At 34.8% G+C, this 27,067-nt stretch overlaps 7 protein-coding genes across 9 annotated transcripts; 2 read left to right on the top strand and 5 right to left on the bottom strand.

The window, feature by feature from the left end:
- Window positions 1-1,276: 1,276 nt before the first annotated feature.
- On the bottom strand, window positions 1,277-5,441 carry LOC131803950 (coatomer subunit alpha-like). The gene is given in 4 exon segments (XM_059125933.1): window positions 1,277-2,691; window positions 2,694-3,935; window positions 3,938-4,246; window positions 4,304-5,441. Coding segments are annotated over 4 exon segments (3,690 nt in total). The 5' UTR covers window positions 5,250-5,441; the 3' UTR covers window positions 1,277-1,498.
- A 1,497-nt stretch (window positions 5,442-6,938) lies between these two features.
- Window positions 6,939-12,472, bottom strand: LOC131800327 (B-cell receptor-associated protein 31-like). Of its 3 annotated transcripts, none has more exons than XM_005188993.4 (3): window positions 10,975-11,133; window positions 10,222-10,841; window positions 6,939-7,368 (listed from the first exon to the last, which is right to left on the bottom strand). In XM_005188993.4, the coding sequence occupies exons 2-3, from the start codon at window positions 10,723-10,725 to the stop codon at window positions 7,171-7,173; spliced, it is 702 nt and encodes a 233-aa protein (XP_005189050.1). In that variant the 5' UTR covers window positions 10,726-10,841; window positions 10,975-11,133; the 3' UTR covers window positions 6,939-7,170. The 3 variants fall into 3 exon arrangements, with proteins under 3 accessions (XP_005189050.1, XP_005189051.2, XP_011294776.1); XM_011296474.3 differs by having other exon boundaries at window positions 7,300-7,797; XM_005188994.4 differs by lacking the exons at window positions 10,222-10,841; window positions 10,975-11,133 and adding an exon at window positions 11,749-12,472.
- Window positions 12,473-13,017: 545 nt separating this feature from the next.
- On the bottom strand, window positions 13,018-17,355 carry LOC101898513 (claspin). Its single transcript, XM_005188996.4, is given in 10 exon segments — window positions 13,018-13,215; window positions 13,218-13,530; window positions 13,533-13,929; window positions 13,994-14,922; window positions 14,979-15,113; window positions 15,172-15,620; window positions 15,623-16,035; window positions 16,123-16,275; window positions 16,334-16,413; window positions 16,472-17,355. Coding segments are annotated over 10 exon segments (3,654 nt in total). The 5' UTR covers window positions 17,213-17,355; the 3' UTR covers window positions 13,018-13,171.
- A 1,365-nt stretch (window positions 17,356-18,720) lies between these two features.
- Window positions 18,721-19,732, top strand: LOC131803990 (uncharacterized). The gene is made up of 2 exons (XM_059126071.1): window positions 18,721-18,972; window positions 19,028-19,732. Exons 1-2 carry the CDS (start codon window positions 18,949-18,951, stop codon window positions 19,637-19,639), a joined length of 636 nt encoding a protein of 211 aa, XP_058982054.1. The 5' UTR covers window positions 18,721-18,948; the 3' UTR covers window positions 19,640-19,732.
- Window positions 19,726-20,496, bottom strand: LOC131803989 (protein DPCD-like). Its single transcript, XM_059126070.1, has one exon. It carries the CDS (start codon window positions 20,394-20,396, stop codon window positions 19,749-19,751), a length of 648 nt encoding a protein of 215 aa, XP_058982053.1. The 5' UTR covers window positions 20,397-20,496; the 3' UTR covers window positions 19,726-19,748.
- A 463-nt stretch (window positions 20,497-20,959) lies between these two features.
- On the bottom strand, window positions 20,960-21,926 carry LOC101899029 (uncharacterized). Its single transcript, XM_005188999.4, has 2 exons — window positions 21,816-21,926; window positions 20,960-21,745 (listed from the first exon to the last, which is right to left on the bottom strand). Exons 1-2 carry the CDS (start codon window positions 21,875-21,877, stop codon window positions 21,010-21,012), a joined length of 798 nt encoding a protein of 265 aa, XP_005189056.1. The 5' UTR covers window positions 21,878-21,926; the 3' UTR covers window positions 20,960-21,009.
- A 1,374-nt stretch (window positions 21,927-23,300) lies between these two features.
- LOC101900571 (putative gustatory receptor 98a) lies at window positions 23,301-25,192 on the top strand. Its single transcript, XM_011296477.3, has 4 exons — window positions 23,301-24,378; window positions 24,436-24,512; window positions 24,572-24,730; window positions 24,801-25,192. The coding sequence occupies exons 1-4, from the start codon at window positions 23,493-23,495 to the stop codon at window positions 24,858-24,860; spliced, it is 1,182 nt and encodes a 393-aa protein (XP_011294779.3). The 5' UTR covers window positions 23,301-23,492; the 3' UTR covers window positions 24,861-25,192.
- The last annotated feature ends 1,875 nt before the right edge of the window (window positions 25,193-27,067 follow it).

The raw sequence follows: 27,067 nt of genomic DNA, 5'->3' as shown, positions 1-27,067 counted from the left end.
GTCATTTCTAAGCAACTCGTCCGACAGCTGTTAAAATTATTTCAGTGACAGCTCATTATATTGTTTACAAGCGTATAAAAGCATTTTGTGAGTTTTGCAGAAAAATGTTATTCGTGATGGAATTCAAGCGTGATTCTTAAAAAAACCACAAGTGGCAATGTTCCACTCGGAAATATTGAAAAATGAGCTCGGGGTAAAGCCATTGAAATTTCAAAAAGTGCAAGAACTCACACCGCAACAGAAAGAAAATAGACTCAAAGAGCTAAAGAGTTGCTTCGCTTGGCCGAAAGTGTTGAACTGCCGTATTTGGTTTTCTCCGATGAGAAAACATTCGTTGTCCAGCAGTTTGTAAAAAACAAAATGATCGTTTTTACTTGCCAAAGAGGTCAGCTGAAAATGTGCATCTTCGGTTGGCCAGTGGCCACCAGAACTCAAGCGCCGGCCATGGTGAATGTGTGGGCCGCCATAACAGTCGATGGTCGCTCTCCGCTCGTATTAATCCACCGTGTCATCGGCATAAATGGCGAATATTATCGCTAAAATGTTCTGGAGGGAGTATTTGTTTGGCCGCTGACCTTGGACATTCCAACAGGATAATTTGTGCCAAAGGTGACCAATTCGAACAAATATAAACTTATTCTAAAAATTTGACATTTTTGCTTTCATTCATAAAATTAAAAAAAAAAAATGTAAAAATTACGGCGTTTGACTTTGTTGCAGTTTTTTATCTCACCCTGTTCCAGAACCTGCAACAATCTTTTAGTTTTGGATTTTTTTTTTTTTTTTTTTTTTGAAAAACGGTTATCTTAGTAAAAAATTATATATTTTTGCAGTTCTGGGACAGGCCAATATATAGGAAGTATATAGGAAGTATATTTGAACCGATTTTTTCCATATTCGTTATATTTGCTTAATTATAAATTTGGTCGAATGCGTCAAAAACCCATCCTTTTTGGGGTGGAATTCACCATTTGGTGCTCAAAAAACGTGAAATCGTGGGAAGATATACATATATGATAACTATATTCAAAACTGAATCAATCTCGATAAAATTGGCAAAAAGTTTCTGAACTGTATTTTTCATCTTGTCTGTGATATCAATTTTAAAGTGTATACTACGGCTGTGGAGGACTTTAATATCAATTGGAGAGACATAATTTCTTCCCAATCCGATCCGACACAGAATGTGATTCTATGGAGAACAACGAAAATAAAATACGGAATTAATTTTTTTTAGGTATTTATGTATATATTTATTATTAATCTATGAACTATAATTCTGTGTTCTGAACCTTATAGGTTTTGTTTTCGTAACACTCGGCAATAAAAAATTGAAATAGAATGTCGTTCGGAGATTGAAACAATTTTATCAATATAAAATTATATTTTTCGGGGCGAATTTTACAAATAATTATAGATTTTATAGGCTTATTAGGCAAAGAAAATAAATGGAAATATTAAATACTATTATCTTCGGTTGGTAGGCTTTTAACATCATTTATCGGAATTGCAAATTTGATATCCGCAAACCAATCGAGTCCTTGCCAATCTCACTCACTTCACACACGGCACACAGCTTGCCCTTGTATTGTGGATCATAGTAGGCACCGCAGAAGGGACAGCTTGTATCGGGTTTACCACGGTACAATGGCTTATAGCTAATGCCACAAATATTAAATGGATTAAATTCTTCGTATTGCAGTTGATGTTCATCGACGGGATTAACTTCACAGGCTTGTAGAATTTTGCGCACCTGTTGTGCCACCTCAGGACGTGGACCCAATTCCAATAGACGGCGTGCAAATGATGCTGCTGTTTTGTAGTTCTTCAATTTGAAGAACATGTTAAGAGCTGTACGTAGGGTAAGAATTTGATGTACAGGCTGCAATTTGCAGTGAGTAAAGTATGCAGCCATTTCACACAGACGTTTTTGTTCTTCCAATGTAGACTTGGGCAAGCCTTTGCGGGCAGTTTCCATCTTCAGGCCGAGAATGTATTCCGTGCAGATTTTCAACAGTTGTTGGGCTTCAGCTATATCTTGTTTGGTATCGACTACCAATAGGGGAATGCTTATTAAAATTGAATGGAATTTCTCCACAGCTTCAGAGAATTTGCCACCCGTTGTCAATTGATAGCCAGCCTGTAATCGTTGCACCAAATCGTTTAATTTAATACCCAATGCGGGACGTTGTTGTTTCACATTGTTTTCATTGGTATTGCGTAGTGGGTAAGCACACAGTGATGCCAAATTAGGCATGCTAGTAAAGCTCGTTGAGGCACAGGCATAATTCTGCATAAACAATGCCTTAAATGGTTGGAAATTGACAATACCCAATTGTTCGTTTAACAAACGGAAAGCAGATTCAAAAGAGCCGGACTTAATGTGATCCAGAACCAAGGGTGAATTATTGGCCCAGTGCTGCGGTGCAGATAGACCCCTATTGGGAGCAGCATAGTAGCCGCTATCCAATGCAGATGCCTTGATTTTCGATGCAAGCTCTTCGGGAACCACCAAATCATCATCGCCAACATCCCAGCCGGCTCCTTCATCAGCAACGCCCTCCAGACCCTCATCGCCAATGGCATCATGCATTTCATCATCGCCATCTTCATCAAGACCCAAATCAGCATCAGCTCCCCAGCCATCGCCGGCACCCACATCAAGGGCAGCATCAGCATTTACGTTCAAGCTTGTCTAGCTGTAGCACTTGTATTCGCACGTGTCAACATGGCGCCCTCAAAGAAGCCCTTCGAAACACTTAACAATGGCCAATTGGTTTCCACTTGTTGAATTGGTACAGGTGGTCTTAGCAGAGTAGCATTTGGATTCACTTCAGGCAAAGGATTTCCCTCCTGGGCAATGGCTTCAGCCAAATTGTTGGCTTGTTCATCAAAACCGTGGGTGGCTGCAGTCAAATACGCCAAGGACATTTGGCCACAATTCTTCAGGATGTTCACACGTTCCTTGACATCACCCAACACCAAAGCTCCCTGGTATTGGGCCGAAACATCTTTGCGAATTTCAGCAATTTTATTCATTTTCTTAAGCTTCTCCAAGTTGCCGGTAATCAAATAAAGGAAACTAAGCTTGTCGAAATTCTTGGTACGTTGATAGCACATTTCCACAATTTGATGGTTACCTTGCAAGAGGGCGGCTTGACCCAGACGCTCCCAACAATCCTTATCATCCAGAGCCTTGGCAGCCTCCAAAGCAATTTCAATATTGCCACATTCCAAGGCCAAGCCAAATCTTGTCTTTTCATCCTTGACAAAATGCAATGCAACTTCTGGATAACCCTTCTGCTGCAAATAGGCAATAATACTTTGACCTACCAAACGGGCATTGCGTACCATATGCAAAACTTCGTCGTATTTACGATTGATAAGAGCCAATTTGAATTTGTATTCGGTAGGATCTATATGAAGTACGCGAGTCCGGCATTCACGATCCAAACAGAAGACCTGGTTACCCTTGACACGTGTCAAGTAAATGGGCAAATCTAATGTTCTAATAATACCGTGATCTCCATTTGTAATGGCATACTTGATATGGTTACTGGTGGTATAAATGAAGACACCTGAATCATCCCAGGCTCCCGATTTAACACGGCAATTTTCTTGTATGGTACAGAGGTACTGTAAACGTCTATCGCAAATGGTGACTGAATGCTTGCACAACAAAGCCACCAAAGACATGTCCGGAGACCAGACTACATAACGACACTTGGGTAGCTTAATGCAACCCACAGACACGAGACGTTGCACTTCGTACAAGGTAACATATTCAGGATCACGAATAAGCAGCATACCAGTACCGGCATAGAATATCTCTTCGCAGAATGTGGGGATCTTTTTGGTAACTTCATTCTTGAAGTTCTTGATGACAAGCTGCTGATTGCGATCGAGTACAGCAAATCTGTTACGGGCTACCCAATCGCTGTTATGCCCGATGAACGTTTGCTATCATTTTCACTTTGAGATTCTGCATCCTTGGGGATTTGACACAGATCATATGTGCTGTTCTCCAAATTGTTGGTACGTGTACACAAAAGAACTGCATTCAATGCTGGATTGTAGGACATGCTATGAACCGGTGATTTGCCACCACCTCGCAATTGCATAACCACTGTGTCCTTGGTAGTGGTAAAATCAAGTTTGCGCAAGAAACGATCCTTCACGTAGTACAAGATATTGCCATGTACAGCATAAGCGGGGCGCTCACGTTCCAATTTGAAAACAACCATGCCTGGAATTGAAAGATGGAGTAAATAGAAATGTTATATACTAGAAATGTTCTTCATACCTCCATCGTGGCCGGCGGCAAAAAGATTGAGTGTGGGATGGGCAGTAAGAATCCAGAAACGTTCTCCATCTCTTCTAAATGTATACAAACACTGGCGTTTGGTCATATCCCAAACACGAATGCTGCGATCTTCACCATTCGAAATGATGAGGTCTTGACGTGGATGGAACAGGACACATGACACATTGTTGTAATGGCCACGGCATGTGTCCACTTCCCAAGCTTTGTATTCATTCATGCGCCACAACTTCACCAAGCGATCATCGGCACCGGATACTATAAGTGGCAATGTGGGATGGAAACTAGCCCAATTTACACCACGATCATGACCCTCCAGAACATGTTTAACCACAGCATCGGCTTGGCCAAAAAGATCTGTTGCTCCTGGATGACCCTTTAGGTGTTCATCCAATCCTCCCGGTCCTGGAGCCACATTCTTCTTCCTCAAACCCGAAATATCCCAGACACGCACGGTCTGATCCAAAGAAGCCGAAACAATTTGATCTTCTGTTGGGTGGAACTGGGCACACATCACATAATGATTGTGTCCGGTCAATACACAAATACAATTACGCGATTGCCAATTCCAAATGCGAATAGTTTGATCATCGGATGCACTCAAAATCCAGGGATATTCATGATGGAATGCCACTGTTCGTACATAATCCAAATGAGCCAATAGCGTAAAAATGCAACGTCGCTGCTTGTAATTCCATACTTTAATCTTGTAATCATCGCCACCGGAAACGAACAGTGGCATTTGTTGGTGAAAAGCCACACTACGCACTGGGCCATCGTGCTCATCGAACTTTTCCAACAAGGTGTGCATACGATAATCCCACAACTGGATTACACCACTATGCAAACTTGCCAAGATCCATGGCCTTTTGGGATGGAAAGACAAGCCTTTGACTCGTGCCGATTTCGATTCGAAGTTTGTCAACATTTTTGTGTGTGTTTGTGGAAATCTTTCTTTTGTTCTTAATGTAGATATGCGGTTGAGAGTTAATAAAGTCCACAATTGAAATTAAAACATTTATTTTCTTATATTTTTTAGTCAATTCTCTTTTCACATTAAATTAATCGGCCACACAAATTCTTTACACGTCATGTACTTTTTGATAATGTTAGCGTTGCCACATTGCAAGTTATGTGATATTGACATAAGCAGAGGTATTAGGTAGTCGCATCAGCACTGGTAGCGGTGACATGATATGTCAACAAAAAGTTAAAAAATAAAAATTGTAAGTAAAATTAAAAATTATAAATGAAATATTATGTGTAAATGTAAAAGTCGCATTCTAAAACGGTCAAAATTATGTCAATTTATTAAAACTATTTAATATCTGCAAGTTAGATGTAGTAATATCAACTTTTATAAGTCGCTTACAAGTTGAAGTGCTTCATTATATGCATTGGACACTGCTCTAGACACTGTTATGTTGTTGTAATCTTATTTGTTGTGGAAATGGCAAAGAAAAAAGCGATACTTTTTGGGACCCTATACTTGGAAAGTGTTGTATTCACTCCAAAAAAAAAATATCGTCCTAATTAGGATAACAACTTCTTTCCTGGTACATTCTTACCAAAATGCTTTTGTTTGCTTGAAAACAATATAATGAACTGTCACTGGAATAATTTTAACAGCTGTCGGACGAGTGGCATAGAAATGACAGCAGTCTGAAGTTGGTTGCAGTTTTTTATCTCACCCTGTATTTAATTCTGCTGTCCCTCTTTCTCTTTTTTTCTTATAGCTTCTTACAAGGAAGAATATAATTCCATGCTTTTGAGATCTGTCTATGCACGAATCATTTATCCAAGGTTTTAAGTATTTTTGGCCGTCCTATCCGATTTCTAAAAAGTTTGTCCAATGGAAATAACAATGGTTGTAACTTCTTCTGACTGTTATTTTTAATGGAGTTTCAGAAGTTATGCCATGAATTCAATAGAAATTCCCACAGGTAGTGTGGAATTTATCTAACTTATGATACAAAAGCCCAAGATTTCGAAACCTGTGTTATCATGTTCCATAAAAATACTTAATGTAGTTGATTACATTCACAATTATGTTATGAGTCACCACAACAAAATGCAAGAGATATGAATTCAATAACATATTCAAGAGTTTTATCGCTTTATCGAAACCCGCATCGCAGTGGCCGAAAAATGGCTTGTGAGCTGAACATATCGCAATATTCCATTCGCAAATATTGAAAAATGAGCGGGGTAAAACCATTGAAATTCCAAAAAATGCAAGAGCTTATACCGCTTTCAATAAAAATTAAAAAAAAATGTAAAAATTATGGCTTTTGACTTCGTTGCATTTTTTTTTCTCACCCTGTATAATAAGAAAGATCAGCTGCTAATTTCCAAGAAAACTGTAGATTTTTTTGATTTTAAAAATTTATATTTATTAATTACAAAATTTTTAAACTAATAAAGTGATGAAAGAATAGAAAGTAAAGAATTTTTTGTTGAGAGATTTGTTATCGTTAGATTGCGCAAACAAAACAAAAACACCATAAATATTAAATATAAATAAGTAAAGGAAATACTAAAGAAAAAAATGTTACATCAATATAAAAAATACATTTTCAATATATATGTTTTATAAAAAAAAGAAAAAGACAAAATATAATGCATATTCTTTAATATCCTTTAATTAACATATACACTTATTTTTAGCGTTGCCTCCTTCGTTTGCCGGCAACTTATATATAGCTAAGTCACATTCGTTTGATATTCTCCTTTCACATATTTCATTTCTGGGCGATAAAGAAGAAAGTCTTGACATCTTAGATGTTTCCTTTTCATTCAATAAGTATTCAAGTAGAGTTTAAAACGAAGCTAAATACATTGTTGTTTATTTAATCATCTTTGGAATCGCCCTTGCCGCCAGCACCACCACTAATGGTGATTTTCTTCTGCAATTTGCTATATTCCTCGGTGAGACGATCATATTCCTTATTCAAACTTTCGGCTTGAGATTTCAGGGCTTCCTTGTCCTTCTTTTCACGATTCAATTCGGCAGTAAGCTCATGGATGCGATCTTTCAATTTTGTAATCTAATATAAAAAGACATATTAGTATGTAAAAAAAGGCTTAGTTCGCAGCTCGTTATTCTATCTATATAAACATAGATTATTCATTAAAAATCGTTATAAACAATACTGTGGGTAAACTTAATAAATACAAAAACAACACAACTATTACATATACACTTAATATATGTATTTTTGTTGATTTCGTTATGAGTCGTTTTGGATTAATAAGGATAGATAGGATAGATCGTTTGTGTTGGGTCTTTTTGCTAAAATTCAAATTGCATAGTATTGTTTTGTATGCCCTCAAGTGTTGGGAGGATACCGTGCATTTCTTCAAGAGAAATCAACACAGTTATTGATTGAAATATATTTTGTTCGTTTTGCTTATGAAATGGGATGTTGTGCTAGCTTTGCTGTGAGTCCTTGTACACGTCTCCTTAAGCTGGATAGCTGTTAAAAATAATATAGAAATGTAAATATATAAAACAAAAACATAAAACAAGAGGATAGTGTTTTCTTTTTTTTTTGGCAAACAAAATTGTTTGTTAAAAAACAAAAACGAACAAGAAACAACAATCAGAAATGCATGCAAAAATCTACCAACAATTGTTGTGGGTATACCAAAAGTAGACAGCATTTTTGGTAAAAGCGCATTATTTTCTATACAGAGATATGTACAAGAACTCATTTTATATTATATCAAGCGGCTGCGGCAAATTGTCATATATAAATATTGAATAAAAATGAGCAAATAATAATAATTAATATAATAATAATTAATAGGTTAAAGTAAAACAACAATTTGGAATTACTTCGCAAAAATATGGGTCTGTTTTTCTATGTCGAAATAAAATTAAGGCAAAAGAAACCCCCTAAATGTATGTTATTCATAGTTTTGATATTTATTCAATTAAAATGACATTCCAAAATTTCGCATTTATTTCCATTCGACATACAGAAACTGTTCTAGAATATCGATTTTTTTTTTGAGAACTTGTGGGCCAATTAGAATTTCTATTATTGATTTATCATAAAAGAAAAGGACTTTTGTATAAATTTATGGGGAAAATAAAACATTTGAAATACTTGTCTTACAAACTAAGCCAAACAGGAAAAAAATAAAAGTCGTCCGGAGCCGTAAACAAGTAGGACAAAACATTGGGTGAATCTAGTAGGTTCTCGTAATAAATACATATATGTGAGGAGCTTTATCGGAACCGATTTCACAATGGTAGCTATACTAAGTTGTATCCTATTAAGAACATGAAAACGGGTGAAAATAGGAAAATATCAATTGAGAAAGGTTTGTATGTAATGTGACATCACGAAAGTAATTGCGAAAGGAAAACACCATTCCAAATGTTTTTTATACCCTCCACCATAGTATGAAGGGTATATTAAGTTTGTCATTCCGTTTGTAACACCTTGAAATATACATTTTACAACCCACAAAGTATATATATTCTTAGCATGAAATTCTATGTCGATTTTGCCGTGTCCGTCCGTCTGTGGAAATCACTCTAGCTTCCGAACGAATTGAAGTAGATTGATAAAATTTTATTCAAATGTATATATATCCGCAGGACTTTTGGTATTGAAAATGGGCCATGTAGGTCCACATTTATCCCCCATATAACGGTACCTTCCGATATCCGGTATTTTTACGATTTTAGCGATAGCCTCAAGATTTTGCAATTATTTCAAAACACATCTTTGTTATGCCTAAATGTAGTTTATGGTAAATATATTATATAATACACAACTTAAGAATAAAGATGCCCCTTACTGAATTTTTTATGTAGTAAAATAGTTTAATTTGTTTTAATGGCTGGGGAGCCAACTTTTCTTTTTTTTTTTAATTGGAGTAAAAGTAGAAATAGTTTTAAATAAATTAAGCTCAGGTTATATTATTTAATGCAAGTTGATACACATTATTGGCCTTGGAGGCTTTGTATCACAAATGAATTGAAATAAATAAATATTCATCGGAATTGATACTACAGCCTAAGAAAGAAAATTGTCCATGCAGGTCCACGTCTTCGTATAGAACCTAGTATAACAGCTATATTCGGTATTTTTAAGATTTTAACAGAATTTTTAACGGATTTTATTATTTTTGAGAATTGCCAAATTCGTTCCAAATGGTAGAGGGTATTCTTGTCAATTTTTTTTAATAATTAGATTTTGATATTTTTTCATATGCGACCCCAATCGTGGGTTGTTCTGATATGCATTTTCAACTATTTTTTCAAATTTCATTTTTTTTTTTTTTTTCATTCAGAATTTTCAATTTCAAAATTGGTTTGACATTTCATTTTCCCAGCAGCAGTGTCAATGCGGCTATCTTTATTCTTCAACCTTGGCCCTGATATGACGGATAATATCGGTTTTTCACTTATTTCTTTAGAAGTGATAGATTTCTTTTCTAGCAAATCTGCTAAGTTTCGATTCGAGTTGAATATAAACAAAAATATTTTTAATACCTATAGCTATTAGCAATTCCCCACACTATTTTTGTTGTTGCATATCCCCATTTAAAATATTATATGGCTACGCATCTGGCAAAGGGTCTACTTAGCTAATAGTAACCAAAAAATTGCTGTAAGCTATATTGGCCCAGACAAAAATTAATATCAACATATTTTTGTGCAATCTTCCAACACACACAACACACTCACTCATTCACTCTCGCAGCCAAAATATGTACGCATTTTAAATATACACTTTTGCAAAAACACGTCATACAAAAATAGAATTTTCAAAAAACAAAACGAAATACTAATTAATGTGAGTGAAGGAGAATGGAACTCTTCACTTCCAAAAAAAAACAATACAAATACATTTTGTTGTTATTGTTTGATTATTACAACGTACCTCTCCCAATGTAGCATCCTCGGTTGCTTCTTTAGCTTTTTCGGTATTCTTCTCGGCCATCAATGACTTAGCAGCTGCCGAAGCAGAGGCGGCCTGTTTCATTGAAGCTTCACTTTGAGCCAAGAGATTGGCCTGAGTCGAAATCAGGGTGACCAAACGACGAATGACCAGGACCAAGAAAATTGCAAATCCAGATATGTAGAAATTACGCTGAGCACGGAACAAACGCATACTATGTTGCATTTCAACATTCAAATGTACATCGCTGCTGTGGTCGTGGTGTGAATATTTACGCATTTCCCGAATGGCATCCAGCAGGAAGAGCACCAAGACTCCCATTATTAGGAAGAAATATAAGTGAGCCTGCCGGGCCAGCATGGCCAAAAATTTGGATTTGAAGAAACGGTTCCATTTATACGGACTGGCAACAGGCAAGACTAATAGCAGTACCACGGCTATTTCGGCATAAAGGAAGCCAGCAATCAAAGTCCAGACAAGACTCATGGTGGTGTGTCACCTTTCGAAGTTATTCGATTCGTCTAAGTCTTTTAGTTGTGATCTTAAAATAGATTCCCTTTCCTTGGATTTCGCTTGACTGTGTGTCTCCAAGTATAAGAAAGCTGTTGAAAAACGTTTAAGAAAATGCCTTTATATTTACTATATGTTGACCGTTAATAGCTCCGAATAGGTAAAGGAATATCCAAATCGTTACTTTTAACTTTCTCAAAATTAACTTTTTTAAATGTTTCTTACGTTTTCCCTTATTTATATATTCGTCGTTTCGTTGCTTGCTGAGTAACCAACTGATGAAATATTTTGAGACACGTATTTTAAGTGCCTCACCTTTGTACCATTTCAACCGAATGAGAGTGAAAGAGAAAACTGCATATTAGACCGGTAACATCTCTTTTATTTTTGTTTATTTCGTTTCATCTGTCAAAAGTACACTGTGTTGCCATATTGCTTGATGTCACTAATATTTCTAGACGTTTACAAATCAGCAAGGCATATCTACTAGGTAGCACAGTAAACAAATATGATGTAAAATAAAGTTTAAATATACATTTTTAGTGCCAATTTCCAAAACAAAAATACATCTTTTCGGTATTTCTGGAAGTACACCTACAAGAGTTACATTAGAATCAACATTGCATTAATGCATTGTTTGAACATAATGGAAGACAAATAGAACTCCTCTTCCTAAGATATAGAACATATGAACTGCATTTGCGTGTCGAGGAACGCCGAAAATCAGAGATTATATATTTAGGAATGAAAATTTTATTTGAAAAATGACAAGGAAGGAGTTATTTCGAAAGGATCTCTATTGTTTTGCCTATTAGGCTAACTGACGGATTTTAAACGGACATTTATGGGGGACTTGTCTCAAACAATTTTCTGTTTTAATTTGCAGTGTTTTCCCATATTTCCTGTGCTTAAGCCGCTTCTCAGGGTAGCCATATAATTCTCAAAACATCCTCATCCTTATTATCCAAAACCACAATTCTGTATTCATTTCGCACTTACCTCATCAATTTGTTTATCTTCACCCGCTTCTTTGGCCTTCTCAACCGATTTATCTTCCATTAATGATCGGGCAGCTTGCGTTGCAGACTTTGCCTGTTTCAGCGAAGCTTCACTTTGTGCCAACAGAAAAGCTTGTTCCGAAATTAAAGTGACCAAGCGTTTTATGACAAAGACCAAAAATATAGCGAAACCCGATATGTAGAAATTACGTTGGGCACGGAATAAACGCATACTATGTTGCATTTCAACATCCAAATGTTCCGAGTCCGATTTGCTTTCGCTAGAGAATTTTTGCATTTCACGCAATGCCTCCAACAGGCACAAAATTAATAGACCAATCAGCATGGCAAAATATATTTGTGCCTGCTTGGCAAGCATTGCCAGGAATTGAGATTTGAAGAAACGATTCCATGTTGTGGCATTGATCACTGGAAGTGTTAGTAGTAGAACCACGGCCAATTCAACGAATAGAAATATATCGATTAAAGTCCAAATTAAACCCATGACCGCTCTGTTTGTGTCTCGTTGCGTTGAAGAAATTTGTTAAACTAAAACGAATTGTACTCCACACCATATCACCTTTGCTCTTCTATGGCAGTTTATAGTAGAAATGCAAACGTACATATGTATGTAGGTACGTGTTTGTGTCTAAATGGTTTACACATTATCTTTTGGAAGCTTGTTTGTTGTTTCATTCAAAATCGATGATTAGCTAGTATGATCAGTTAGCTGTTACTTTGGCTCATACTTTCTTTTCACTTTTTTCTCTCCAAACTGAAAAGATTCTTCTAAACAACCAAACAAATGGAGAGTATTAGTTGTTTTTATTTTACTTTCAACTCTCTTCTCTAAAATTTACTAAAAACCTTTGATAACCGTTATCTTGATACGGTTGAGTCACTTTCGTTTGGAATTACCTTTATGTGACAGTTACACCGTGAGAAAGTTGTTTTAAAGAGAGCATATTGTTTTGACATGAGTGCATCGTGACGGCACAAAGAAAAAACAAGAAATGAGTATTAATTAACAAGTTCAAAAGAGTCTTCTCCGATTGTGTAATATCAAACAACCGGGCATTAAGTCTCTTTTAGCTACAGATATAAGCAAGTTTTTAGTGAAAAAATAAATATCATCTACACCATATTCCTTCGAAATTTGAATTATTTCAACTACAATTCGAAATGCTTGTATTAGGAGAGTGGAGATAAGACCTTTTCTACTTACCTTTACCTACATAATTTCATTGAATAAAACAGGTTTAAAAGAAAATTTGTATAACATTAAAAATTTAATAGATATCTGTACATTTTTCATAAAAAATTTCCTGCCAAAAGCAGGCCCTTGTTTTAATATAAAATGCATGAACTATCTTACATTTATCACAAACCACTCGTTCTCTTTTTTCAGCACCAACTCCGTTTCTTTACAACAACTGATCGATGAAACATTTATCTCGGCGCGGTTCTATTTTGGTTTCTTCATGAAATTTGTGCCATTTTCATTGCTGCTATTTAATAAATCATCTGCTTTGCGTTTCATATTCTCATGTTCTTCTTCGGTGAGTGTTGCAAACACAAAATTTTTGGGTTTAATACTTTTTATTGAAACAGTACCAGCTGCATCATCACCAGTGGGATTGGCCATGGCGGCACTTCCCTTAGTAAGCCCTGCTAATTTATTCAGAGTTTCTTTGTCACGTACAAGAAAAGAGCCACGCACAGTTTTCTTATTCATAGCTGCTAAGCCTTTCGAGATTAGGAACGGTGTAGCCGTTGTAGAATCATTACTTTTACAGAAGTCTTTTTTGCAGTAATAACTTGTATCTTTTTAGTTGCTAGGGAGACGTTAACCATTGTGGTAGAGCTTGTGGCATTTAGTGTTGCATTTGTTATGGTGGCAGATAAATCTTGGGAATCTGGTTTAAGGCCATTCTCCTTAAGAAACTGTTCCCTCTCGTAGCGTATTTTACGCCATTGATGCTCATTCAATTCATCTCCGCTATCACCACCATTGTTAGCTTCGCCATTTTCATCTCTCGGTCCATCGTCCAGACTAAATCCACTTTCAGCATTCTTCCATTTAAACTGTCTCTGACGACCCACGCCATCTTTTTCTTCATCTTCAAAGAGCATATCTTGAATTTTTCTCACTTCGCGCAAGTCATCATCCAACATTTTTCGTCTAAAAATAAATAGCAAAATTTTTGAATATAAACTCAGCAATCATAACATTATATAATACGTACGCATGTATTTGTTCCAGTTCAGAACGTAATTTCTCTCTGTCGAATTCGTCTTCATCACCCAATTCTATGTCGTATTTATCCAGATTCTTTTCATCTTCATCTGCACTACCCCACTCAGATTCGGAAAGCTCTGCTTCTTTTTCCAAGAAATTTGCTGCCTTCTTGAGACAATCTTTCTTTGTCATTTGCACAACAATTTCATTTTCTTCCGAGTCATAATCCACAAATGTAGCAAGTTCATCATCTGCGGGTAATTCTTCTTGTTCCTCGTCTGCATCATCTTCTTCGTCACTGTTACCGCCTTGTGCTATTTCCTCCTCTTCTTCTTCATCGTCTGAGAATCCGAGCTTGGCTGCTTTCTTCTTTAACTTCTTGGTTAACTTTTTGGTTCTCGGTGCTTTTGTTGTTGTCTCATCGTCTTCGTCGCTTGATAAAATTTTATTGCACTTTAATTGCTGGACCTCCCCTTTGACTTCGGTCTGCTGAGTTGCGCCCACTGCCTCCTCAAATGTACCAGAACACAATTCCATTAATTCATCATCATCCAGTGGTTTGCCTTGATTTTGTGTTAGAGGTATTTGTGACATCAAAGCATTGGGCGATGGAGGTTTTTGGGTAATATCAAATGTTCCGGAACACAAACCCATTAACTCACTTTCTTCATCTAGTTTTGTGGATGCTTGTGTATCGAATATGTTTGGTTGGGTTTGTGGTGGCTGTGTTTTAAGAAAATCTCTATCATCGTTGTCAACGTCTTCTTCATCGGAATCCTCAAATGTTTTTATAATACGTGTACGTTTGATTTTATTTTCAGGATTTGTTTCGGTTAGTTCGTCATCGTTGTCATCGTCACTATCATCATCTTCGTCTTCCGCATCATCATCAGCTTCTTCGTCTGAAATATCCACAGGATTTTCTTCATCATCCATCTGGTTTGAGAAAAAAAATTAATATAAAATGCTTGATCAATAAAGAGTTTACATACTTCGATTTCATCTTTCACTTTTAATTTTGTATCTTCTTCGTCATCATTTTCATTTTCTTCTTTGTCTTCATGTTCATTTTCTTCTTCGTCGTCTTGTTCATCTCCTTCTTCCAGGGGATTTTCTTCATCGTCGATCTATAAACATTCGATTGTTATTAAAAAGTCAACACATGAGATTCTATTCAAGTATTACCTCTAATTCACTAGCCTTTTTGTGGGGTTTTGATTCTGGCTCGTATTCTTCTTGATCCATTTCATCGTCTTCTTCTAAACACTTACTGTGCTCTACTTCATCTTCCTGTTTCTTATGCAATTCTTCCAGTCTTTTCTTTTTTATTATTTCTTTGAGATTCTTTTTCAATTCAAAGTAGGCTGCACGCGGTTTTGGTTCACTTGTAGTTGGATCTTTCTCATCAGTAAGACTAACATTAACTTTTGTTATTTCAAGTTTTCCATTATCCGTTGATAGGATATTGCAAACTTCATTGGTTTTAGATTTTCGTCCTTTGGCATTACACATTAAACGTTTCATAAGATTTTCCACTCCTGTTGGTTTTCGTTCTACCAAATCTCCAGTCTCTAAATCAATTAGCTTATTTGGATCGCCGCTTAGTGAAGGGCTATCTTTAAGATTTTTGTGGCCAAAATCTGTTTTATATTTAAAGAATTTCTAGGTGTCTGTTGTGGTTTTGGTGGAGGCTTCTTTACAGGACTAATTTTCACTGTGTTCATATCTAGTTTCGGCAATTCAATAACTTCTGTTATAAGAACTTTTGAAGTAGATGGCATATCTTTGTTTGTATCCATTGCTGCAACTTCTTGTTCTTGTTGTTCTTCTCCCGCTAAAATCTCTGCCATTTCCTCTTCGGTCAATTGAAGAGGCTCAGACACGTTTTCAGTTGATTGTGCTGTAAATTCAGGGTCAGTCTTGTCGAGATCTTTTTCAGTTGGCTTATCCAAAATCCCGTCATTATCTTTGAATTCTTCTTTTTCGTCATCTTCTGATTCGGATTTAAAGAATTCTGTAGCTTCCTTAGCTCTTTCCTCCATTAATTTACTGAAATATAAGAAGTAGGAGTGTTAATTTTTTCCTTATCTGATTCATATATATAGTTCATCAAAGAAGGTTGTCGTTTATACTGACGCATATTCCTCTAATTCTTCTTGTGACATCTTTAAATTTTTAGATCGCACTGCTTCCACAATTGGACTACTATTTCGAGCTTCTGGTTTAATGATTGTCCTCCGATTTAGAAAATCTTGAAGTGTATGTTTCTTGGGTTTGTGGTAGGGTATGCTACAAAGAAAACAAACTAAATAATTTGGAACTGCACACAAAATACCACGGAACTCACCTTATACTGGCTTCTCGATGCAGCCTTTGTTGTTCACTTTGAATGGCTTGCATTTCATCCATAGCCTTCTTGGCAGAAGCCTGAAAAAAGTTTATGAAATTTCAGAATCGTAAACTTCGATAATTCATATGTTTTTACCCGAACTGGTTTCTTATTTTTATCCTTTGTTTTTATTGACAAATCCTCATCGTTATTATTTTCTTCGTAGTTGTAAGCTCTGACCGATGCATCTAAATCCATTTCGCTATCATTGCCACTGTTGGCACAATTTTCTTCTTCAGAACCGCTGTCCACCAGTTGGGATATTTTCTTTTTCGACTTTTTAAAACCATTATCATCTTCCTGTTCCGACGACGTTGTCTTTTTTGATTTTTTCTTCAATTTATTCACTCTAGATTGTTTCTGTTCTTTATTTTTCTTTTTATGTTGGATTCCATCATCTTCAGCGCCATCAGAATCTGGTTCTCCTGCTCTTGATTCATTTTCTGAATCAGAATCCACCAACATTAGCCGATTTTGTTTTGCGACATCATGTTCGGTGCCCTCATTTTCACTGTCAGAATCTATAAGTGCAGATATCTTTTTCTTCGACAAAGTAGTTGGTTCGTTCACATTGCTAAATTCTTGCTCATCAATTTTTTCCTTATTTTCCATTGGTTGCTCATCGTCACTGTCCACTATACGTTTGGTTCTGTTCGAGTTATTCGGACTGATTTTCTTCAGAGGACTGTTCTTTTTTACACCTGACTCGCCTTCATCTTCTGACTCGGAGAATAACAAACTCTGTGCTCCCAATATATCTTCTTCCATTGAGGTTTCTTTGACATTATCTTCCTCATCCACTTTTAATGCTTCCATGCTGGTATTATGTTCATCCATTGTTGTTTCTTATATAATTGTTTAACTAATTTAGTTATTTAATAAAATATCTTTGAATTCGTTTGTAAAGTTGTAAAAATAAATTGACGAACATAAATATTTGTTTCTAGACCACACACACACTTTTGTAATTGGGCGCGAAATAACAATACACAAACCAGGGATACGTAACTCGACTTTCAATTAATCGATTAATCGTCGTTTGATATTTGAGAGACTTATACCATGTTCTCATTGAAATTTGAATCGAGTTGTTGATAAATCCTATTTTCAAGTTCAACTAGAGTAATACTCTTAAAAATTGTTTTTGTCGATACAACCATGGTAGAAGAATATAGGTAGACGCGTCGACACAGCTGCTGGGACAATGAACTGTCAAACCAATTTTGGAATTGAAAATGTTGAATGAAAAACTATTTAAATTTGTAAAAATTGTTGAAAAAACGCGAATTATAATAGCCGTAGTACAAAAAAAACATATAAAAATCTACTTATATTTGATAAAACATTTAAGTTTTTTTGACATATCAATGCTCCTAAGCGTTGATGTATCTACCTGTATTCTTTTGCCATGGATACAACGTTATCAATAGTAAAAGGTAAAGCAACAAATAACGATCGAATTTTTGTTTAAATATCGTTGTGTCAGAAAAAATGTCACCTTATCAAAAGCTGAAAAATAAATGCCGGGATGAACTCATGATCAGCAAATATTTGGTCTGTTCCAAAACTGCAGGAATGTATAAGTTTTTAGAACGATAACCGACTTTCTCTTTATGAAATCAAAAACAAATGACAAAATCCTAACAATATCTGAACTCTGTATTAATACGTAATTTAATATGTCGTGTGTTTCTACTACTAGTATATGACAAAGAGGACCCGACATTGAAGATGTTCATGTAAATGTATAATCATTCTTTTTTGTCATTATATCATTCTTTTGCATGTGCTGAACTTTTTGAAAGTAATAGAGTCAAATTTATTCCCAACAGATGTGAATTGTCAATTAATTAATTTAATAATATTAAAAATGCCAGAAATTGAGATTTTTTGGATTAAAATTTAATCCTAAATTAAAGGGATATGTTCTTATTACTACCATGATCTTACCTTTGGTGGAAGAATACAACTAGATGCATCAACGCTTGGGAACATTGATATGGTAAAAAAAATTTAAAAGTTTTTTTTTTTTAATTAGTCTTTTCAAATAAGCATTCCCATCTTCGCATTTTCTGTAATTTAGCTTGTCAAATTTGACTGCATGGAAAACAAGCTCCCATCTCTGATTTTGTATGTACAATGGGTTTATAAATATATACTTTTGACAATGAGATGTTGTCAAATGAATAATTTTGAAAAAAAATGTAAATATATGATTGCATGACTTTACCTTCTTAATTCTACCAGGCGTCAATCGAAGGTTGTTATAATATGTATTTTTCAACAATGTTTCCAGATCCAATATTTTTTCATCCGAAAATTTTAATTTAAAAATTGGTTTGAGAGTTCGTTGCCCCGCAGCTGTGTCGATGCGTCTACCTATATTCTTCTACCATGATCTTACCTTATTCTTATACCATGTTCCTAGCCAAAATTAACTGCCGCCGTCGAAGAAATAGGAAGCGCGGCATCAGACTTGTTTACATTTTGAGTAGCCGGCGGTGAATAAATCGTTTCGCTTCGTTATCTGCTGCAACAGCCCTGAAAGTTTTTAGTGCGTAAATACCGTAAATATGGATTCAGCTCCACTTAATTTGGTAATAACAGACACTTCAAATAATAGTAGTAAATATTATAATAGTTACATTATAGGCTCACTTCCATGAAAGGCGAGCAGAAAAGTTACTGAAACGGCATCAATACGATGAGGCTTACAAAGCCATAGAAAATTCCCTGTTTTATGTTGCAGATGCCCACAAAACAGTGCGAACTCCAAAGGCATTGGAAGTGCTCGATATTATAAAGTGGGATTATGAAAGAAAATTGCAACAGATATGTATGCGTAAACAACAATATGAAAGATTGAAACAAAAGGAAATTCTACCTCCCGTTTGCCAGAGTGAAATCATCAAACCAGAAATTATAAATGTTCCCTCTATTGCTGCCAGGTCCATTGATAAAACAATTAAGGAATTCAATGAAAAATATGGCAGTGCTTCCTTAATGTTAAATATGCAAGGGCTTTCTTTGGAGCCAGGCAATGAAAACAAAGATCCCAACAGCGAGTGTTCCAAGGTAAATGTGAAAAGTGATGAAAGCAAATCGGAATCAAAAGATGATATTGCCAAAAGGCGTATGAGTATTTTGGACGAACATATGCTACAAACCGATGAAGAGTTACCATCATTGGTGCCTTTGGAATTACCTTCCTTTGATTATTCTGTGTTTATATCATCGGGTTTGGTAGAAAATTTCCAAAAATAATTTAAACCTGTGATTTAGTTTAATTTTTCCAGTATGATCTCTATGGTTACCGCAAAGTGTATATAGTATAATAAAAAAAACAAGTGTTTGTAAAGCCAAGTCGATTTATTTATTTTTTTAAGAGACCTTGTAAGAGTTCTTCCATATCGGTTTCGGTCTCAACATCTTTCAACAAAAGCAGCACTTGGGCTTCCATTTCACAAAGAATTTCTGGTTTTTTATAGGTTATTATCAATGTGTTGTATTGATGATGAACCATTATATTTTCCTGTGACGGTGATATACCACAACGATCCAAGTCTGGTACGGGAATCACTTTGTAATATTTTTTATTGGTGGTTCTTACAACAATGGCACGTTTCTCTGCATCGGCTTGAACATTGTATACCTCCAGGGGATATGGTAGATTTCTAATTCTCCATTCAACATTTTTCTTTGTAATACGTTTGCTAAGTATAGGTTCATTGTTACAAACTTTTACCATAAAACTGCCATCATCATTACGAATGTCATTCTTTTCTCCCGCACTACCCAATTGTCGAGTATCCTCTCCTAATTCGACTTCCCATTCTGGTTCTCCCATAAGCTGCTTACATTTGCGCCAGGCCCTTTTTTGTACAACTCCGGTATCCATGCTATATTCTTCAGCCATTTGATTTCCGTCGGGAAACTTGTAGAAAACTTTACGAGTTTTGCCGCTTAGCATTGAATTTTTCTCGGCACTTTTAAGGTAAGTTAACCAATTTTCATATGACATTTTTAAATAAAATGAACTCGTAGGCCTGTGCTACTGCAAGAAATTGGAAGTCTAAAACTGAGTTTGTTTACTTCGGTTACTATGGCATAGGGACGCCAAAGTCGACTTTCGACTAATAATATTAATTGAATTGCAAGTAGTTCGATCGCGATAAAATAATGCTATCGATGTACGTCGAATAGGGTGACCAATATAAAGTAATGCATCTTTGAATAGTAATTTGAGTTTCATTACATGATTCGAGTTTCACACATGTAATTCGATACACTGTTCCAGAACCTGGTACATTGTTGCAGGTTCTGGAACATTTGTTTCCATGTTCTTTTTCGTATTGCAATTTAAATGATTCGAATTACAAAATATGTTCTTTCCGGATATACTATATGGATGTAATAAACACTCCGAAACATACCCAGTGTAAAAGTTTCAGAACGATATAAGTCCAGATACCAAACTTAATTTATGCCCATCTCAAAAAGCTTTACTAACGAAAATAAGCACATATTACAAGCATAATGCAACCTGTACCATACTTCTGCTGCCCTCACCTAGAAAATATACAATTTCATTAAAAGTACTTCATAGACTTTATTTACTGTAAATTGAAGTGCTTTCAACTACTATTCTTCTTTCTGATTTGTTTTCTATTCATAAGTCTTCCCTTGTTATATGGGTTCTTTTGGAATTTCTTCTTTTTCCTTAGATGAGCTGGTAGACTTTTCAACGTATTGTTTCTATCTTTTCTAGCTTTCTTCTGATTGGCCTTCTTATCCAGCTGCTGTTTCATTTTGAAAGCCTTAGTCTTCTTAAGTTTCTTCATGGTCTTGACCTTTTTGAAGTGGTCTAATTCTTTTTTTGTTTTTAGTTCTAATTTTTCTTTTTCTGTTTTTGACTTTTTACTTTTGACCTTTTCCTCGTCACTGTCATAATCTTCATTTTCCGAATCTGCGGCACGTTTCCTTTTTCTGGCGTTGACATCGAAATCCATTCCTGGTATACAGTTGGGACTATTGTTTTCATCATCGTCGTCATCTGTTTTAGCCTCTTTTTCGCTTTCTTCGGATTCCTCTCCACGATTTACTCCCAACATATTGCGTTGAGCGGCTAAATCACCCGTGGATAACTCCACTATTTTAACCTTCACATCATCATCTTCGTACTCATCCTCATTGCGTTTGTCGGCCTCCGTAAGTTCCTTCAATGGTTCAAATGATTTTTTCATATGTTTAATACCATCTTTAATTTCCAATCGAATTCGACGACGTTCTTCCTTTAAATTGCGCTCCAATTCCTCTTGCGCACGTTTACGTCTTTCATTTTTACGCTTCCGAAATCCGGTTAGAAACTCCCTTTAATATCAAAATAATTATTTAAAAATTATTAATCTTTTTACGTGTAAATAAATTTTAGCTGCTTTACTTTCTTTTCTGTGGATCGAAAACAATTTCCAATTTCTTTTTAGGATTCTTTTTTCTTGCCATTGTGTTTATTTATATTTAGCACATGTACTAGGTATGTATAATTCGAATATCGGCTAATCGATTGTACTGGGGATGTATAATTCGAATATCAAATAATCGATGAAAATGTAAAACTTTAAAAATATCGATTGTTTTTTTATTTTATTTGAATTATACAATAGATGAGGTCTTTGATAGATGTCACGATAGGAATAAATTTTTACTTTTCCAGTAAGATTAACAAAGTAACTGTAAGGGATTAATGGTCTTCGAAAGACGTTTTATTTTAAGCCAGTCTATAGGTATCAATAGCCCAGAATAAACAGCTGAAAAGGGTTACCAAAATCTATACATTATCATCTATGTGAATTCTATACTAAAACTTGCGCTGACTGATTTTTTTTAAGAATTTTACATAATTCGACAGAAAATCTTCGTATTTATCCTAGCACCAATAACAATAGATATTTAATTTTTCCATAATCAAGTCTTTGTGGTCAAGTCAATATATTATGTTCTGGAAATCACTCTAGCTTCCGAACGAAATTAAGTAGATCGATAAAATTTTACTGAAACGTATATTATTCCTCTGTTCCAGAACTGCAAGAACTTAAAAGTTTTTACTACGATAACAGATTTTCCCTTTATGATATCGAAGAATATTGGAAAACTTGTAGATTATTGCGGGTACAGAGCATATGTCTGAAGGACTTTTGTATTGAAAATGGGTCATGTAGGTCCACGTCTTCGTATAGCCCCCATATAACGGTACCTCCCGATATTCGGTACATTGTTGATTTTAGCGACATTATTCACCGGAATTGTTTCAAATTTGGTATTTAAAGTTCGTAGTGAATAGTACAGCATATGACAGGAGATTGTTGATGATTTTAGCTACATTATTCACCGATTTTTTTTTTTTGAATTTTTTCATTTGAATATGTTAATGGCTTATGTCAAAAGTTGCCTATGCAGGTCTACGTCGTAGTTTAGACTCTAATATGACGGCTATATTTGGTATTTTTAAGATGTTAACAGAATTTTTAACGGATTTTATTTTTTTGAAAATTGCCAAATTCGTTCCAAATGATGGAGGGTATTCAAAGTTCAACTTACAGCATTTTTACTTCTTACATCTACCATTAAAACACATTTTTATAGACCAAGGAGGAGAGAAGACGTTAATACAAAAAAAAACGCACACAGACATATTTTTAGTTAGAAACATTTTTATGCAAACATTTTTTGTAGTTCTTTCTTCACAAAGAGAAGGCTAAGATGTGTGACCTTATATCACATAGTCAAAATGTCAGGAACAAACTTTTCTATCACTCCAAAAATCAAATATTAGGTAATCAAAATATTTTGAATCTAGGTAACAAGTATATATAAATTATAGCTGTTTCTGGAAAAAGCTGTAATTTTCTTTCCATTTTTTATTAAAAACGGTTTGAATATTTTTCCTCTTAACAATTATTTCACAATAGTATGAAGGGGGAGGGGTAATTATTGATATTATCATTAAATTGATTGATTTCAGTCAATTTATTAAACAAAATGAACGGTGAAGGGAAACATCAAACGTGACTAAGTTTTCGTTTGTTATCGTTTCAAGTACAAGAAATAAACATCACAAATGTATAGGACAAAAGTTAATATTAGTCTTTATAAAAATTCTTTGTGGCCTTTGCGTGTATTGATGCATATTTGTAATGCACTGCCATGGCAATTCGATGAACTTAATAGTTTTGATCACAATGGATTATCTTGTAATATAATATGCTGGAGATTACTTCATCAATTGTTGGTTATATTACTTGTGGGATGGCTGTCTATGCTGAGAATCAATCATTTTGAAGATGTTTATTATGAAAAAACGGATATATTTTCAATTGGCATGGATGCTATAAGATATGGCATATTAACGGCTATTCACCTAATTGTTTATTGGGAAAATACATGGAAGGCACTAACTTATGTAGAGCTATTCAAAAATTTCGAAACAATACTGCAAAAATTTCGGCTCTATCTAAAATTTGAAGTTAATACAACTTACTTGTTTCTATACGTCGCACTATTGTATAGCATGTTGACTTTGAATATTCTTATTACCTTCTTTGTGATATATTTGCGCTATTTAAAATCTCTAAATGCAATTCGTTTGTTATTGGAACAATATAGTGAAACTATTTTAAAATTTAAGTTGCTGGAGTATGCATTGTTTCTGGTTATTATTGTGACAATTCAAAGGCACTTGAATGCATTTGCCGCGCATTATTTAAGAACCACGGTGTTGAGATTGAGGACTATGCCTGAAGGCAAAGAACAAACGGACATTTTAAACATCATTGGAATTCTACAAGACATACACAATCTTCTGGTTACCAATGTAAATCACATAGAAAATTACTTTAACTGGAGCCTGCCCATGTTGATTTTGAGAATGTTTACCGAAATTGTTCTAACGTCATATTGGATGTATTACATAACAGATTATGAACTATCTCGTTTATATCATCTATGTGAGTTCGTTGTAATTATTTAACACAATTAATGTAAATTAAATTTTTTAATTACAGATGGCTACTCCTCGATAATATTACAACTTATGTTCTTATTTGTAATATGTGCCTTATGCTCACAAAGTGAAAAATTGGTAAGTTAGCAATCATGTTGTATTGTGACTTGTGATAAAACTTTTTAATTCATTTTTAGGACACACAACTTGCAAACATTTTGCACATGTCAAGGCATCAACGCCATAATCCCCTTTTAAATGGATTACTCAATGAAATGTCCTTGCAGTTATATCATCAACAAATAAAATTTACTGCAGGTGGTTTTGTTGATGTAAATTATAAAGTATTTGGAAAGGTTTGTATTATATGATATAGAAAGTTAATTTTGTAAATTAATTTAATCAATTACTTGATTGTACTTTCAGTTCATTTTTGCAACCGTATGCTATGTTGTGATCCTTATACAATTCCATATGTTAATCTAGGAATCATCCCTTAAACGATTTCCAAGTCAACGTTATATCATTTTAATGAAATATACCATTAAATTTTGAACATACTATTGTATTACAATTGTTGTATCAAAAATTGCATAAATGAACCAAGGAGGTTTAAGCGAGAAAGCGTCGGCAGCTTCGTTTTTTTGTGGAAATGACCAGCTCTGTATATCAACAGCCTTATACTTATATTATACACTAACAATTGTCCGCTACTTCGTCAGTGAAAAGTGTACCTTAAAATTAGAAAATATAAAAAGTGTACCTTAAAATTATAGTATCAAATCGACTTTTAAATATACAACAGTTGGTTTTGTTTATTTTTCATTTCTTAACAAAAATTTTATGCTGGGGAAAACCCGCGAAACAAGAGTGGAATTTTGGGGTTATTCCACAAGATTGAATCTAAAACAGTAGGATAATACAGTTTTAACCCAATATTGTACAATGTGTTGCCCATTAACATCGAAAGTATGCATATATAATTATTTTCAAATTATTGTATTTTTTATTCAAAACAATACAAAGTTTTTATATATTATTCATGTTTTTCCTTTTTCGAAAGGAATAACAGAAAAATGTTTACTTATAGCACCAAAAAGTCTTTAAACTCTTTAATTTTGAAGTTTACAGAAGAGGATATTAGTAAAAATTTTGCTCAATGGTCCAAAGTTGTCTTAAAGTTTCAATATGTTAATCCTAGTTTCAATATGTTATCCCTTCACACAAATACTAAATTTAGTCACATTTAGTATACATATCCAAAACAATCTACATCTCTCCACCCCAGACACCTCCATCCAGACACCATTCAAAATAAGTAACATTTAGTACTTTTCGAATAATTATATTATGTATTTGCAAAACCAACACAAGATCTCAACACTCGATACCAACATAGACCTCAATATCAAACTTCGAGATTTCAGTTCTATCCCTTCACCCAATCACCCAATACCAAATTTCGTTCCTTTTGAACAGTGACCTTAATAAACATTTTAGGATTTAAAGCACCATCTGTTCACCCAATAGGAAATTTTGTCATGTACTTGTAGTACACATTTTCAATGCCACCTCTTTATCAAAAACCTACCAACAGCAGGGACCCCAACACAAACTTTCAAAATTCCAGCTACATCCGGTCGCTCTAAGCCAAACGGTTTCATATTTAGTACCAGTTCGCGCACATAGTATACACGTCCACGCACAAAGACTAACCCTCATCAAAATTTCAACATTTTAGCTTCAGCCGTCAGTCAGTTATTTGACTACTCTCTTATCAATAACGAAGTACCGACTTAAGACCCCAAAGCTCTTTGTTTTATTATATTTAGAGTCAACGTAGCCATGCCGCTCATCTATCTATCTGATGCGCGACGACTCCTGAAGAGAGTGACATGTTTGGACTAAATTGACCAAACATCGCACATCGTAATATTTTTTCATCAAATCTAGTACATTGCAAAAAGAGAAGTATCACATAGAAAGCGAAGGGAGCAATAAATGTAGTCCAAACTTGACATATTGTAATTGATCTATAACAACAAATTCAGGCGAAAAAATTGACAATATCGGTCCGTTTTTTCTTGTACTACCCTACCCTTGTACTTCTATTTTGAATGATTATAACTCTAATAAAATGGGAAATCCGAGTCTGATATTAGATCTACATATGTGGAAAATCATAGCTCTCATAAAATGCAAGCAAAGCCTGAAAAAATAATTCAAGCACATTCCCGACTATATGATATCCTACACCACTATGTGTATTTAGTAGAGCTCCCGTAACAAAAAAGAAGTTTATATTGGGAATTTATGTGAAGTAGATGATACTAACTATGAACCTTATTTGAATGCGCATCATGGCTTTAAAGTAGTCTCAATTTAGGAACTGTATCCAATTCTGAACCGATTTTAAACAAATTTGATGAAGGCTTTTGTACCTCTAGTAAAAATATCCTTCTTGTGCATGTCTATTACGCATGTGAGGGACTGTAACACTGGATTTAACACAAATTGGATGAAACATTTATGGGAGCTTTAGCTATATGTGAACCGATTTTCACCAAAATTTGAAGTACTTGCTTCTGGACTAAATTAGGTTGGAATTGCCAAAATTCAATCCATTTGGACTGATATAAGCCATTTGGTGCACAATAAACCTGAAATCGGATATAGATGTATACGGGAGCCTT

This window comes from Musca domestica, unplaced genomic scaffold (genome assembly GCF_030504385.1).
Source record: "Musca domestica strain aabys unplaced genomic scaffold, Musca_domestica.polishedcontigs.V.1.1 36, whole genome shotgun sequence".
Classification (NCBI taxonomy): Eukaryota; Metazoa; Arthropoda; class Insecta; order Diptera; family Muscidae; genus Musca; species Musca domestica.
Note: the sequence above shows the minus strand (reverse complement) of the source record. Positions and strands in the feature narration are given on the sequence as shown.